Genomic DNA, 13,928 nt, shown 5'->3' on the forward strand with positions numbered 1-13,928 from the left:
TTCTTGGTGATTGGTGATGGCTGGCCGCTGACCGACGACGAGGCAGGACACAGTTTCTGCGAGACAGTAGTATCACATTCTCGTAACCCTAGTACAGCAGCGCAGTATAGTACCGGTCCTCCTCTCCACCTACACAAACCCCTCGATCTCCTCTCTGTCCGACCGCCTCCCCGGACTCCGACGCCGCCGACGCCGACGTCCTCCCCCTCTCCGGACCACCCGGGCAACGGCGACCCCCCTTCCCCGACCGCTCCGCCGCCCCTCGCTGCCAGATCGACCCGTCCTCATCCCGGGCCTCGGCAGATCTGCACGGCCGGCAGCCGACCCCGCCCCGACGGTCCTCCCTACCCACCCATGGTGAGCCCGCTATCCTCTGGACCATCTCATTCATTTCCTTGCACGCAATCGCCGCCCGATTCAGGCGGCCACCGAGTCAGGCCAATGGACTACCCCTCGGACCTCGCTAGGTTTGTTCGCTTGCACTATATTGGACAAACCGGTTGGTTCTAGACCGCGAATCGCCCTTCAGACGCTAGTGTTTTCTCGATCATAGCACTGCTTGCTGCCGAAAATCACGTTCAAGGTACATTTTCCACGTTTCCAGACTACGCTGTTTCGGGGTCGCAAAATCATCTGGGCACTGGCTGTGTGTTATGTTTGAAATTTATATTAGCCGTTTCCTGGGGGCTCTGTACTTTTCGGGAAAATGGCGAATCCATGTACCCGGCACATATCATGTTATGTTTGGAATTTATGTAGCCGTTTCCTGGGGGCTCTGTACTTTTCGGGAAAATGGCGAATCCATGTACCCGGCACATACCATGTGGACGCACACACGTATCATGTTATGTTTGGAATTTATGTAGCCGTTTCCCGGGAGCGCTGTACTTTTTAGGAAAATGGCGAATCCATGTACCGGACACATATTGTCTCAACACGTGTGTCTGTGCCAGTGCAGCGTAGGCGTTATTTGTTTCTGTTGCTAGAGCTTACTGAGCAGGAAGATCTAGGCTACCATTGCAAGATGTACCTTCCTTTTTCCCTGGATGTTTCGAGTCTGACCGTTTGGTGTTTATTTTGGAACGCATGTGCTAGGATCAAGTCATGGTGAGTCCGTCAACAAGCGGCAACAGCGGCAAGAGTGCAAGGAGCAAGAGCAGAAGCAGGAGCAGGAGCAGGAGCAGAAGCAGGAGCAAGAGTAGCAGCAAGAGCAAGAGCAGGAGCAGGAGCAGAAGCAGGAGTAGAAGTCGCAGCCGGAGCAGAAGCCGAAGCCCTCGGCGAGATCGGCTGCGCAGTGAGCGTGCACCTCGCCGCAGTCGTAGCCCACTTCGACGTGGCCGCAGCCCTCCTCGTCGCGGTGATCGTCGTGGTCACAGGTGAGCACCTGCTAATCTATTATTTCTCTACAAGGTTGTTTGCAAATAATTTTATAATGATTTATATTTTTATTGGGTTCCTACGTTAACCCGTAAATGATCCACTGGAATACCGTCAACACAATCGCTTGTGGAAGTGTCCTTATATGTTTGAAAAATAGCTGTTGTGCTTCTACAATTATTTAAGTGGCTTTGTTTGGTCAAGTATTGTTGGAGATATACGTTGGCGTTCTTGTTAATAGGTTTCGGTCTGAGTAAGGTACCCCATCAACCCAATGGCTTGTGGAAGTGTCCTTATATCTGTGAAAAATAGTAGTTGTGCTTATACAATTATTTAAGCGGCTTTGTTTGGTCAATTAGTGTTGGAGATATATGTTGGCGTTCTTGTTAATAGGTTTCGGTCTGAGTAGCGTACTACCCCATCATCGCAATCACTTGTGGAAGTGTCCTTATATGTGTGAGAAATAGCAGTTATGCTTGTGCAATTATTTAAGCGGCTTTATTTGGTCAACTAGTGTTGGAGATATACGTTGGCGTTCTTGTTAATAGGTTTGGGTCTGAGTAAGGTACTACCCCAATTGCTTTGCATTAAATAAACCATGCAGGGAAATGCATCTCGTCTGCATGATTTATTATGGCAAAGCCATCACTATTGGGACATGGTGAATAAACCATGGATACTCCTAAAGTTTGACTTGGCTACCATTGTTACCTTCATGGGCGCTACTTGGGCTAGCTGGACTAGAAAGACCAGCCAAACAGCCCAAGTTGCCTCAGGGATAAAGCTATCTGGTCAGTAAAATGTTAGGGCAGAATATCATCTGAGCTTTACTTGCTGCCACTGCCACCACTTATCTCTGCCTCCGGCACCGCTACCACTTGACCTTGCTAGTATTTCTCCCTCATCTTGGTGTGGCAAGTCGTCTGAACAGCACATGCTAGTTGATCACTAGTCTCCACTGTCAACGTCTACTCGGCAAATCTGCTGACCTGCCAATCTAGTCGAGTCATAGGCTTCTGGTCATCACAATGTTAATTGATTGCTTGGCAACAAGCGGCATCTCAAATTGGGATGCTTCTTCAAAAGGATGCCTAGATCAATTCAAGTTTCTATCATTAATGCTAGAATTATAGATTAGCTGGCTGGGGAAGTATTAACTGCGCGTCATAGGTTCCATCAATGGAGTTAGAAACAAATTTGACATATGGTAGGTTGCGAATAGGCGGAACTACAGGAAGTTGGATAACTCATAAATAAGGTATTTTTGTTAATGGAAACCTGCTACATTATTGCTCTGGTATGAATCTGAGGAACAAGTGGAACATGGCATCAGGAAGTATGAATTGAATATGATATTGCCATGTTCCTGCATTAGTTTATATGTGATAGCTGTCATATGGGCAAAAGTACTTGACTAAACCAGTAAACCTTACTCTTTCAGAACCATGCATAATGGTGCAGATTCCCCACCAGCTGTAACTCGTAGAGCACTGCATTATAGATATACCAAAGTGTATGCTACTGTCATTACTCTATGAAAGCACACCGTAGAGCAGAACCCTAAGTATGAGCACATACAAACCATGATGGACGTGTTTGGTTCGCTCATTTTCCACTGGTACCTGATTACAACGGAATCTCATAACGTTAAAACGTGTTTGTTTCAGTTAGCCTGTAAACAGGTACCCTGTAATCAAATGCCCCCGTAGTGTAACGTTGATAACGGTCTCCCCCCAGCGGAATCGAATTGTTTACGAGCGGAAAGAAATCGCCGTTCCGCCGCCGAGTCCGACCTCCCACGCTCTGCCGAGTCCGGCTCCCAGTGCCGCCCGCTGAGTCTGACGCCGAGCACTCCTCCGCCAAGTAAGCCGCCGAGTCCGCCCAGCGTCCCTCCGCCGAGTCCGACGCCCGGCACCCTTCCGCCAAATCCGCCGCCGAGTCCGCCTTCCATTCCGCCTGAGCAGCGACGCCAGCGTTCTCCTCTATCCGGTCGACTCCCATAGCCTTGATGATGATTTGTTCTTGATTAGGTTTGCAGGTGGATCTTGGATTTCTTCCATTGTGGTATCAAATCCCTTTCTGTTTTTGAACCAAACAAAATCGGTAATTTTCAATTACACCGCTAATACCTCTGTTAACCCATTCTGTTGCCGGTCCCGTTTACATTCTCTGATCCAAACACGTCCGAGGTTCCACTGGAAATGGGAAATTGCTCTTATCATTTATCTTGATATGCCCTTTCTTAGCAAGTTATGGAAATATTTTACTTTCTTGTCATCATTATATATCTTTCAGCCTTTGATGAAAAAGAGCCCATGTTTAACTTAAATGGTTTTCCAGGGATCTTACATGCAACAACTGCAGGAGACCTGGCCACTTTGCTAGGGATTGTCCATCTGCTTCTACCTGCAATAACTGCAATCTTCCAGGGTAAGTGTTTATTCAGCACTCTCTTAATGTACTTGTACACTTGTCTCTCTTTTTTGTGAGGATCAACAGGCTTGTCCCTTCTGGCTATTTTTTTTGTGCTATATGTGAGCTCTGTTGGGAAAGAATAGCAACGTTGGAGCATAACTCTCCTTTAAATGTAACTTTTGACAGGCACTTTGCAGCAGAATGCACTTCCAAAACTGTTTGCTGGAACTGCAAGAAGTCTGGACACATTGCTACTGAATGCAAGAACGAGGCCTTGTGCCACACTTGCAGCAAGACAGGGCATCTGGCACGCGATTGCCCTGCCTCAGGGTCTAACGCCAAGCTATGCAACAACTGTTTCAAGCCAGGCCACATTGCTGTTGACTGCACCAATGACCGCGCCTGCAACAACTGTCGCCAGCCAGGCCACATAGCCCGGGAGTGCAATAATGACCCCGTCTGCAACCTCTGCAATGTCTCCGGACATCTCGCTCGCAGCTGTCCAAAGACGTCGACCCTGGCTTCAGAGATCCATGGTGGCCCTTTCCGTGACATCTCGTGCCGCATGTGTGGCCAGCCAGGGCACATCAGCCGCAACTGCATGGTGACCGTCATCTGTGACACCTGTGGCGGGAGGGGCCACATGGCCTATGAGTGCCCATCGGCCAGGGTGTTTGACCGTGGTGTCCGTCGGTTCTGATAACCGCTGTCTGGCATAGGTGTTACCATGGACTTGGATGGTTATGGTGCCTGAATTTCCTTCCTGTTTAGATAGCTCGGTCGACAATGCCGAAACCTTTTCGTGTGGTACATACTCTTGCTTCCTGGATGTTGTTCTGAAATGGTTTCTTGTAGCTATGTACTCTTCTGCTGAACTGGGCCGAACAAGTCGTTTATACAAATGCTGTGGTTAGACAAAGTCAGACCATATGCCAGTATCACTGTCTCAAGCTTATTTTGTAATTTTGTTGCCGTGCTATGCTGCCTGTGTTCCCCTGAATTGTTCCGCGTAGGGCTGCTAGATGCATATATACTGTTGCTGGTGGGTGGTAGTTTTGTTCTGGGGTTGTCGTAGCCTTGTAGGTACGAGCATAGAAGTTTGACTGCTGCTCTAGCAGGAAATCTTGAGACGGGGTAGATAAGTCAGATTAGATGAGGATGCGGATGGTTTGGAAGGGACGGGAAAATGAAATACAAATCTACTTGATCCTTTTCATAATTTTTGTCATGCTTTTAGTTGTTCAGTTTAAATTTAAACTAAAACCATGATAAAGATTGTGGAACGGAGGGAGTACGTGGTACACACGCCATTGTTTGCATAATGATTGGACCATTTGCACCTGCAGGGCTGTACTCACGGGCCCCAAGCGCAGCACTAAAATACTCTTTGGGTCGAAATGCTGAATTCTCTGCTTCATGTCCATGTCATGCGTCGTTGTATTGTAATCGTGGCAGTTATCTTACAGTTGCCATCATGTATATAGTCCTTATTATGGGTTAGTTGTTTGGCACGGTCAAAAAGGGCGCTGTGGTGTAGTTAGCGTATCTTTGGTTTGTGGCACAATATACATTACCATTTTTTTTTTTTTTGGCGAACCAAGAGCTCCTTATCAGCTCTAGTTTATTTTTTAGCCAAAGTTGGCAACCAATAAAGGTATGTTTGGTTATTATGGCAAAAATTCATCTTGCCAAAGTTTTGGTCACGTCCAAAAAGTTAGTCTTTGCTTGACTAGCGGCCAATATTGTGACACCTTAATACCCTTTTGTCTGCACTAGATTATTTTTCTTGCCAATTTTGGCCAGCACAGGCTAGCAATAACCTTATCAAAATATTAGTCTTTGGTTGGGCAAACTTAGGCTCAAACCAAACACAACCTCATAGACACACAAAACCTTGCCAAATATGAGCAGTACCAATGGTTGTGCCAACTCCAGTTTATCGTTTTAGCCAACATTAGCCAACTCTTGGTATGTTTTTTTTGTAGTCTAAGTTGGTCTTTGTTTGGTCGGTGGCCAATGTTTTGGTACGTTAGTGCCCATTTCTCTACTCCAGTTCAATTTTCTTGCTACTTTTAGCCAGCTCATGGGCAAGAAAAACCTTGATTGGGCAAATCTAGGCACAAATAACATGAACAAAACCTTGCCTAAAAGTTTGGCAAGCCAAATGTTTGGTGGGGGCTCAAACCAAACAAACCGTAAGTTATCTCACATTAGTCTATGCATTATCAAACAAAAGCATCGGAGAAAAGATATCTCAATATGCTAGATGGAAAGAGTGCATCTATGCTCCAGGTGTGTGAAAATAGTAAACCGCCCAACAAATTTGGCCAAGCTTAAGAGGAAACCAAACAGAACAATAATTATTTATAACAGTAACTTGGAACAGTGCAGCATACGGCCCGGCATATAATGGGGCAGGAGGAGAGAGTACATGATAGAACCGAAATCTTCGTGGCCTGATGCTGGAAGCCAGGCACGGAGACCTTTGAGAAGATGGTAACAAACCGACGACAAACCATCAAGAAAGTTTCAGGGTCACACAGGCAAATCTATAATTGACATAAATCCATATTGCGAGGGGGCAGGGCAGGAACGGTGCGTTCATTCTTTGATCTTGCCCTTGAGCTTTTCTTTGATGGCGTCGACGCTGATTTCGCTGGCATCGGTGGCGTGCATGAAGACATGGACGCCGCTCAAGCCCCTCTTGAACTTCTCGCTGGAGCTGGCGTAGAGCATCTTGCTCCTCACCTTGGCAGTGTCGGGGGACCTTTTTCACAATCGAGGCACAAGAAAATGTCACGAGCAATCACCGAATAAGGCCGAGACTGTTTCTCTAAAGTGTAAATAATGACTTGGGGAACAGCATACATGGAGGAACAGAGAGGAAATAAATACCATGAGATGAAGAAGATCTTGGTGTCAACCACATCCTCCTTGGTGACGAACTCGAAGTCGTAGACGGCGTACCGGCAGTCGTTCTCTGGCAGCGCGTTTGCAAAGTCGTCGTAGGTGGCCTCGCGGTCGACGACCTGGTCGACGACGATCTCCTTCTGGTCCTTGAGCTTGTAGGTAATGAAGCGGTGCATCTTCTTGGCCTGCAGCTCGGTGTACTTGGCGATGCACTCGTCGTTCACCGCAGCACCTGACGCCGCGTTCGCCTGCGGGCGCACAAGAGAGAGGAAATTCGGTATAGATATCGCAGTAGTTACATGCAAAATTCAGGTGCGCAGTTGCCACTGCTCACACAAAACACAGCACAGCAAGGAAACAATGAAGTGAAACTAGGATACGCCCAGATGTGGCGTGTGGCAAAATCAGGAGGTGCGTAGTATCGTTAATGGACACCCTGAATCAGACAATGCATCAGCTTATTCAGACACAGATACTGCTACTGCTGCTGCTAGTTGTAGATCTATGTCCTTGTCAACAACCAATCAGTCTCCTCTCCTGCACCTAAAAAATCATCTAGTCTCGATGACGAGAGTTGCAACCCGCAAACACAGCGGCGGTGATCTCTTCCAAGGCAAAAAAAAAAAAAAACTGGTGTAAATTATAGTAGCGTGGCTGCGTAGTCGCAGCTCGCAAGGGTTGCATGCTATTCGGCAGATGCAAAGGAGTAGCAGCTGAGATTTCCGTGGCCAATCGATCTGGTATGGCCTGGATCTAGCAATTACAAGCCCCCGGAAGCACGGATCCGGGGAGCCAGGCGACCCGTCGCTTATCTGCTGCTACCTAAAGCGCGTGCTTGCGCTGACGTGCCGAGAGATTCGCGAGAAGAAGAGATGGATTTCTCGCGATCCGGTCTAGCGAATCTCCTGCTACGGTCTGGGTTTCGCCCGATCCAAGCGTCCAGCGCAGTACGGCCCCGAAAAGCAGAGGGAAATTGGACTAGGTAGAGAGAGATAGAGCAAGCGCCGCGCCGATCTGCGGAACAGGCGGCGAGATCGGCGCCCGGAGAGCGCGGACGGGGAGGAGGGAAAGGGGAAGAGGAGGTCGTACGTACCATGGCGGAGCTCGGGTGGAGGAGGCCGGGAGGGAATCCGCCGGTGAGGGGAGGGGAAAGGGGGGATGGTGGATGGATTGCTGGCTGGGGTTGTGTGCTGAGCTAGAGCTGCTGTTCGCTCGCCTTTTGATGGGGAGTCGTCGGGGTGTCTGTCCACTGCTTCGCCCGTCCCCGATTCTCTCGGTTTGTGGTGCGCTCGTGGTCGGCCAACACCAGCCGAGCAACGACGGGGTCGGTCGCTGCCCGCCCACGCCTCCCTGACCGTCGAATCGGGCAGCGGACGGACGGGATTGCGCCGCTGCGTTTTCTCTTTTAGGATTGGCACCGGTGCTTCGGCGTGGTAGGTTATCGCTTCTTTTGCGTGCGGCGACACAGTCGGCTGACCGTGTGGGTAAAATCTTCGGCAACCAAACAACACGCTAATCCAGATTCTATAACGGGAAACAAATGGAGAAGCCAATTTGCTACTACTTTCTCCGTTCACCAACGTAAGAGCTTTTAACTTTTCTTTTGGTATAAACAAATGCATGTGTATATTTTTTTTTAGAAACACAGTACAAATGTAGACGCTTACATGCGCGTTTATACTATTTTAGCGTGTAGTTTCACCCATCTTCGTCTGAATCTAGTTGCACAAGGCAATGTTTTCCTTCACAATCTTAGACTTCGGAGCGCGGACTTATTTCCACCAAAAAAAAAGCACATTAGATTCAACACAATGCAAGATCTAGAACTCGTGTACACGCTACTCGTGAAAAACATGACTCGGGACTATCATCGCGTGTGCGGTTCATACATGGAAAGAAGGGCAACAAGGCAAGTCAAGGACACATAGCCACAGGGGCTTATGATCGAGCCCACATGACATTCTAAACAACCATACAATACGCAGCATGCCAAGGATAACAAGTAGATCTCCTCGGAAGGGGTCATCGAATGGGGGGGAAGTGGTGTTGAGGGTTGCGGGAAAGATAGCACCGTCTTGTATGTGGTGGTCGAAATGCAGTTCCCTAGATTGTGACAGTGAGATGGAAGCCTTCTTCTGATCGTTCGAACTAACTCATACACAACACCTACAATGGATCGTGTTCGTGGGATCGTGTAGTTGATTGAGTGCGTCATTCTTATCGTTTCAACCAACTCAGGCACCACGGTAACTAGGCTAGAGTTCTCAGCACCCATGAAATGAGATTTGGCTTTGTAATTTGCGCGTGCGCTTTCTATTTTACATCCCACCTGCTCTCCAAAACCTTAAAGTTGCATCATTTGCGTATTCCTCTTGCTTCATAACGTACGATAATTCTTACATTGCACATAGAAACCTACGAATACCCCACTATGGGGGGAATGTGAGTAAAACGTTCTTGAAGCACGAAAGGATGAAGGTCGTGCGTCCCAAGCATTGATAGCGATGTTTTTTCTTGAAAAATAAATTAAAATTGCTAGGGCCCACATGCTTTTTTTAACCAGGCAACTACTTTAGCCCGAACATTTTTCTTTTTTTTTACAACTGAAAACATTTTTTACGTACTAGTTGTTACAATTAAGAAAAACAAGATCAAATTAATACTATTTGCAGTGTAACTTTTTATAACATTTGTACCCGAAAATGTACATTTGATCCGATGTGCATATGCTCTTGCCACCGTAAAAATATTTTAAAATGTAAAAAGGAATTCCAAACGGAAATTTGGCTCGTGCATATTGACATTCTATGTACACAAGCCAAGTTTCGTGTATAATCAACAACATGGGATAAGAATTGTCTCACTAAAAGCTTTTTCTTCGCACCAAATTTTATCTTTTACATATGACACCAAAGATATTAGTTCTTCGTGAAATGACTTTGCGAGGACATAGAACATCAATATGTACTTGAGACTTTTTTTCCGGATTTTTTGACATTTTAAAATAGATTTAAAATGCATTTAAAAACTCAGGAGCAAAAAATGCCCATTTATACCAAATGTACCAAAACAATTTTGTCCACACATTGTGCATCAAACTGTAGCAATCCGCCACCGATGGAGACCCTAGGAATGATGAGGACCAGGTTGTGTGGACGTGCACGCTGCGTCTGGTACAAGCTTCCTCTGGTCGTGTTGAAGAATAGATTCGAGGTTAAATATGTCCGTGATATGGCGTCCTAGGGGTAGTGCGCGGCGTAGACCGAATCTTGCCCGGAACGGCGCGAAAACAAAACAGAAGCTGTGGCCCCTGCTGAAAAATCTCAGGCCAACCATATTACTACGGAAAGAAAAAAAAAAGCCGCGACACCGACCGCCAGCTACTGCCCTTATCCCTTTTTTTAATCAGATTTTTTAATTCGCTCAACGTTGTCGTGTCACGTTCAGGCGAGACAGTCAGGCTCCGAAGAGAGATATTTTTTTCCTTTTTTTTCCTCTCTCTCTAAAGCAATTCTGATTTCCTTTTGCTCGTACTAATTATTACGATGATCTGTGAGCATTAGTGGCAGCAGTACTGCGCGCGGTGGTGGTGATAGAAGAGAAACCCGCCTCCGCGCTCATGGCTAGGCTGTATTTCCACGTCGACGCACGACACTTGCATAATGAAGTCACGTCATGTCACGGCCGCTCAACAGAAAGTCTTAAACCGGACAGATCGATCACCGAATGATCATTGTTTAATTTCTTTTTGAAGAAAAAGTTTATCAACCATTCAATTATTCGTACTGCCCCCATTCTAATATATATTACTCCTGTGAGAATCAAATTCTGTAAAGAATTAATTACTTATATAATAAAATATATTAATTTTTGCAATAAAAACTTTTACAATAAAAATCAATGATACTCCCTCCGATATATCTAAACGCATTTTTATTGTACCATTTATTTTAACATCAAGTAATATAGTTAGAGACATATATTGTCATACTAGATGCATTTTATATTATGATATTGAATTTCTGCCAAATAGTTGGTCAAACTTTACAAAATTTAACCTTAACAGCAATTTTTTTTATCATCAACATGTTTTTTTAATGGAGGTAGTACACGCAACGCATTACAAGGGAAATGATTCTTCAGATCGACACACGATCCAAGCACAAAGAGGGTCAAGATACAGTTTTCTGCATGTACATCGATCGAGCACACGCCGTACATCACAAAACCCAGTACATATAGTGTGTCAAAGTGGGATCCCGGTGGGATGTTATTTTGTACTATGTAGTTCAAATTTTGATGTCAAAATTTGTACTAAAAAAGTCAAATTATACTACAAATGGGACAAAAGTGGGATCCCACCTGACACCCTTAAGTACATACCATGTCTACAAACCATCTCGTGCCGGTACGTGGTACGCACGTACGTACACGCGCCGTCGTGGGTACGCGCGCGAGGATTAGGTGGCGAGGTCCTTGAGGATGTCGAGTGTGAGCTCGCTGGGCTCCGTGGCCTGCACGTCGATCTGCACGCCGTCCAGCTCCTTCTTGAACCCCTCGTTGGAGCTCGCGTAGATCATCTTGCTCTTCACCTCTGCCGTCGCCGGCGACCAGGAGATGAAGAAGATCTTGCTGCGGGGCGCCTCGCCGGCCCCGGCAGCGGTCGCGTCGGCGACGGCGAAGTCGAGGTCGTACACGGCGTAGCGGCAGTCGTCGGCGGGGAGCGCGGCGGCCAGGTCCTCGAAGCCGGCGTCGCGGCCGCCCACCTTCTCCACCACCACCTGCTGCACGGCGTCGTCCATCTTGTACACCACGAACCGGTGCGCGCGCCCCGCGCGTAGCTCCTGGAACACCTTCACGCACTCCTCGCTCACCGCCACGCCCGACACCGCGTTCGCCTGCATACCCAAATCAAACTCATCAGTCATCAATATCTGTTCACGGATTCAGAACCGACAGCGCAACACAACCTGAACTGATCAAGAAGAAGCAGAGGAAGATTCATGGATAATAGCTGTACCATTCTTGATCTGGAAATTTGGAAATCTGTGTGATGATGCTGCAACTACGGATAATGGCACGCAAGAACTGCTTGCTAGCTGGGGTTTTGCAGTGATCAGTTTGTTAATTTTATCACGGTCTCACCTCCTGCTTAAATAGGATGGCCGCACCAGTGTCGATCGCGAGATGAACCAGGGAGAGCTAGGAGGTGTACACCTGTGATCAGTAGGGTGTCGCCGTCGATCGTCCGACTGTTCTGGATGTGCGGATGTGGCAGAAGGAAGCCGAATTGGAGTGACTCACGTCGTGGAATCGAAGCGAGAAAAGTCACATGAATGAATGAACTGATGGCCAGTTCCGCTCCCGTGGCAGATTGAAGGCCGGGTTTATATATTCCTGCAGACAGGGCCGGTGTGCCTTTTCCAGCAGCTCTTGATTGGTGAAATCAGCGGTGGTAATATTCGATTGGAATTTCTATTCGATCTTGATCCGCAGTGACGTGCACCTGTGCACATATTGGTTTTGGTACGTCTGTCGATCACAGAGGAACGAGTGTTCGTATCGCGTATGCAGGTGAGGTGAGCGAAATATAACTGATTACGTTCATGGAACGTAATTCAGATAAAGTTCTAGACATGAAAACTTATTTTATGTATCTTCAAACAACAGTCTAGGCTAAAGATAAACTTCGATCAAGCAGAAAGAGTAGAAGAACAATATAAAGATTTCTTTGGTTGCCAACTTTGGTATATTTTCTATTCATTTACACAAATTGAGAAATGGTGAATGAAAATCGGCTTTGGATCCATTCAAGAGAAAATGAAGTGATCGCCTTATCCTTATTAACATGGTGCTTACAAGGGTGCCTATGTTTATGTTATGCTTACCCGAAATACCTAAATGGGCACGGAAGAAGCTATATTTTCTCATAGGTTTGGCTTCTTTGGCAGAGTGACGGCCGCAAAGGTAAGTATGGACTAAACAAGTGGAATGTCGTCCAATAGATCAAGGGAGCATTAGTGTAAAAGTTATAGATATGGAAAACAAATATGAGTAAATTCTATTTTTTTACCCTGTAGTTGTGCATTTGTGACACATATAACCCCATTTAGTGAAACTTTTACCAAAATATCCCATTTAAGAGACTTTAACAAGGCTTAGACCCAATTTATTATTTTACTTGTTATTGTTAGATAGAATAGGTATGGTACGTCGATGTGGAGCGATAAAATATATAGAAGGGCATCATGGACGATTTATGCCCAAACTTGTTTAATCCATATGTTCCCTTCATCACTAACGTTTTTATATTTTTGAACCCCGATCGTCACCTAGCACCTTTCCCAATGGACATAAACCAAAAAAAGGTATGAAGCCTTTAATCTGGGTAATCTACACAAATTATCACTCGGGATAATTAGTGTCACAAATGCAAACTACAGGGTAAAAAGTGGAATTCACTCAACAAATATTTACTCAATAAGTGGTTATTTAAACTTTTAAATGAGGGTAGAGTGTGAAAGAAGTTGCTACATAATAAGTATCCACAATCTAAATCTAGTCTCAAGCCACCGACAAAACAACAAACAGTTTTGGAAAGGCCTAATAAAAGTTAAAGAGAATTTCTTCAATAGACGTTCCTTTGATGTTGAGAATGTATTGGGTATTAGCTTTCGGGAGGACGGAAGGTTAGAATACACACCTCTATCTCAAGGGTACACATCCATCTATAATATTTTGCATCAGAAACAAGTTTTTGTGGTCAATGTTATGTTCGTTATCCACTTAAATATCTTTTTTAAGAAAACATTGACAGAGAATAAATGGACACGCTGGTTATTTATTTACACCAACACTTAACGCATGTTAGGTTGCCAATGAACAAGATGTATTTGTTTAGGGCCTAACTCCACTTGGTAGTGTCTATGTTAAGTTTATGTATGGTAGTTTCTCTGTTATGTCTATGTATCTTAGTCTTATGAATGGTAACACTGTGTTTCTTGGTATGCATGAAAACTGAAAGTTCCATTAAAAATGAAGATGTTCATGTGGTTTGTTTAAGATTTTGATATTGTTCTTCACTTAAAAGTTTTACTAACCAAGGATAACCTAGCAAAAAGGAATTGGCAATAACAACATGAGGTGTTCTTGTTGTAACAAAGACAAATCAATACAACGCTTGTTTATCGAATGCCCATTTGCAAAAATTATATAGCATATAGTGA

The 13,928-nt window shown here is 45.7% G+C and overlaps 3 protein-coding genes across 3 annotated transcripts; 1 reads left to right on the forward strand and 2 right to left on the reverse strand.

Moving 5' to 3' along the window:
* Positions 1–258: 258 nt before the first annotated feature.
* LOC124680829 (CCHC-type zinc finger nucleic acid binding protein-like) lies at positions 259–4,771 on the forward strand. Its single transcript, XM_047215870.1, has 4 exons — positions 259–357; positions 1,096–1,376; positions 3,718–3,807; positions 3,979–4,771. The coding sequence occupies exons 1-4, from the start codon at positions 355–357 to the stop codon at positions 4,490–4,492; spliced, it is 888 nt and encodes a 295-aa protein (XP_047071826.1). The 5' UTR covers positions 259–354; the 3' UTR covers positions 4,493–4,771.
* A 1,354-nt stretch (positions 4,772–6,125) lies between these two features.
* On the reverse strand, positions 6,126–7,938 carry LOC124680828 (actin-depolymerizing factor 3-like). The gene is made up of 3 exons (XM_047215869.1): positions 7,796–7,938; positions 6,688–6,950; positions 6,126–6,559 (listed from the first exon to the last, which is right to left on the reverse strand). The coding sequence occupies exons 1-3, from the start codon at positions 7,796–7,798 to the stop codon at positions 6,394–6,396; spliced, it is 432 nt and encodes a 143-aa protein (XP_047071825.1). The 5' UTR covers positions 7,799–7,938; the 3' UTR covers positions 6,126–6,393.
* Positions 7,939–11,092: 3,154 nt separating this feature from the next.
* On the reverse strand, positions 11,093–11,630 carry LOC124680827 (actin-depolymerizing factor 3-like). The gene has a single exon (XM_047215868.1). It carries the CDS (start codon positions 11,628–11,630, stop codon positions 11,163–11,165), a length of 468 nt encoding a protein of 155 aa, XP_047071824.1. The 3' UTR covers positions 11,093–11,162.
* Positions 11,631–13,928: the final 2,298 nt, after the last annotated feature.

The sequence above is a fragment of the Lolium rigidum genome, unplaced genomic scaffold (assembly GCF_022539505.1).
Source record: "Lolium rigidum isolate FL_2022 unplaced genomic scaffold, APGP_CSIRO_Lrig_0.1 contig_28945_1, whole genome shotgun sequence".
NCBI classification, from domain to species: Eukaryota; Viridiplantae; Streptophyta; class Magnoliopsida; order Poales; family Poaceae; genus Lolium; species Lolium rigidum.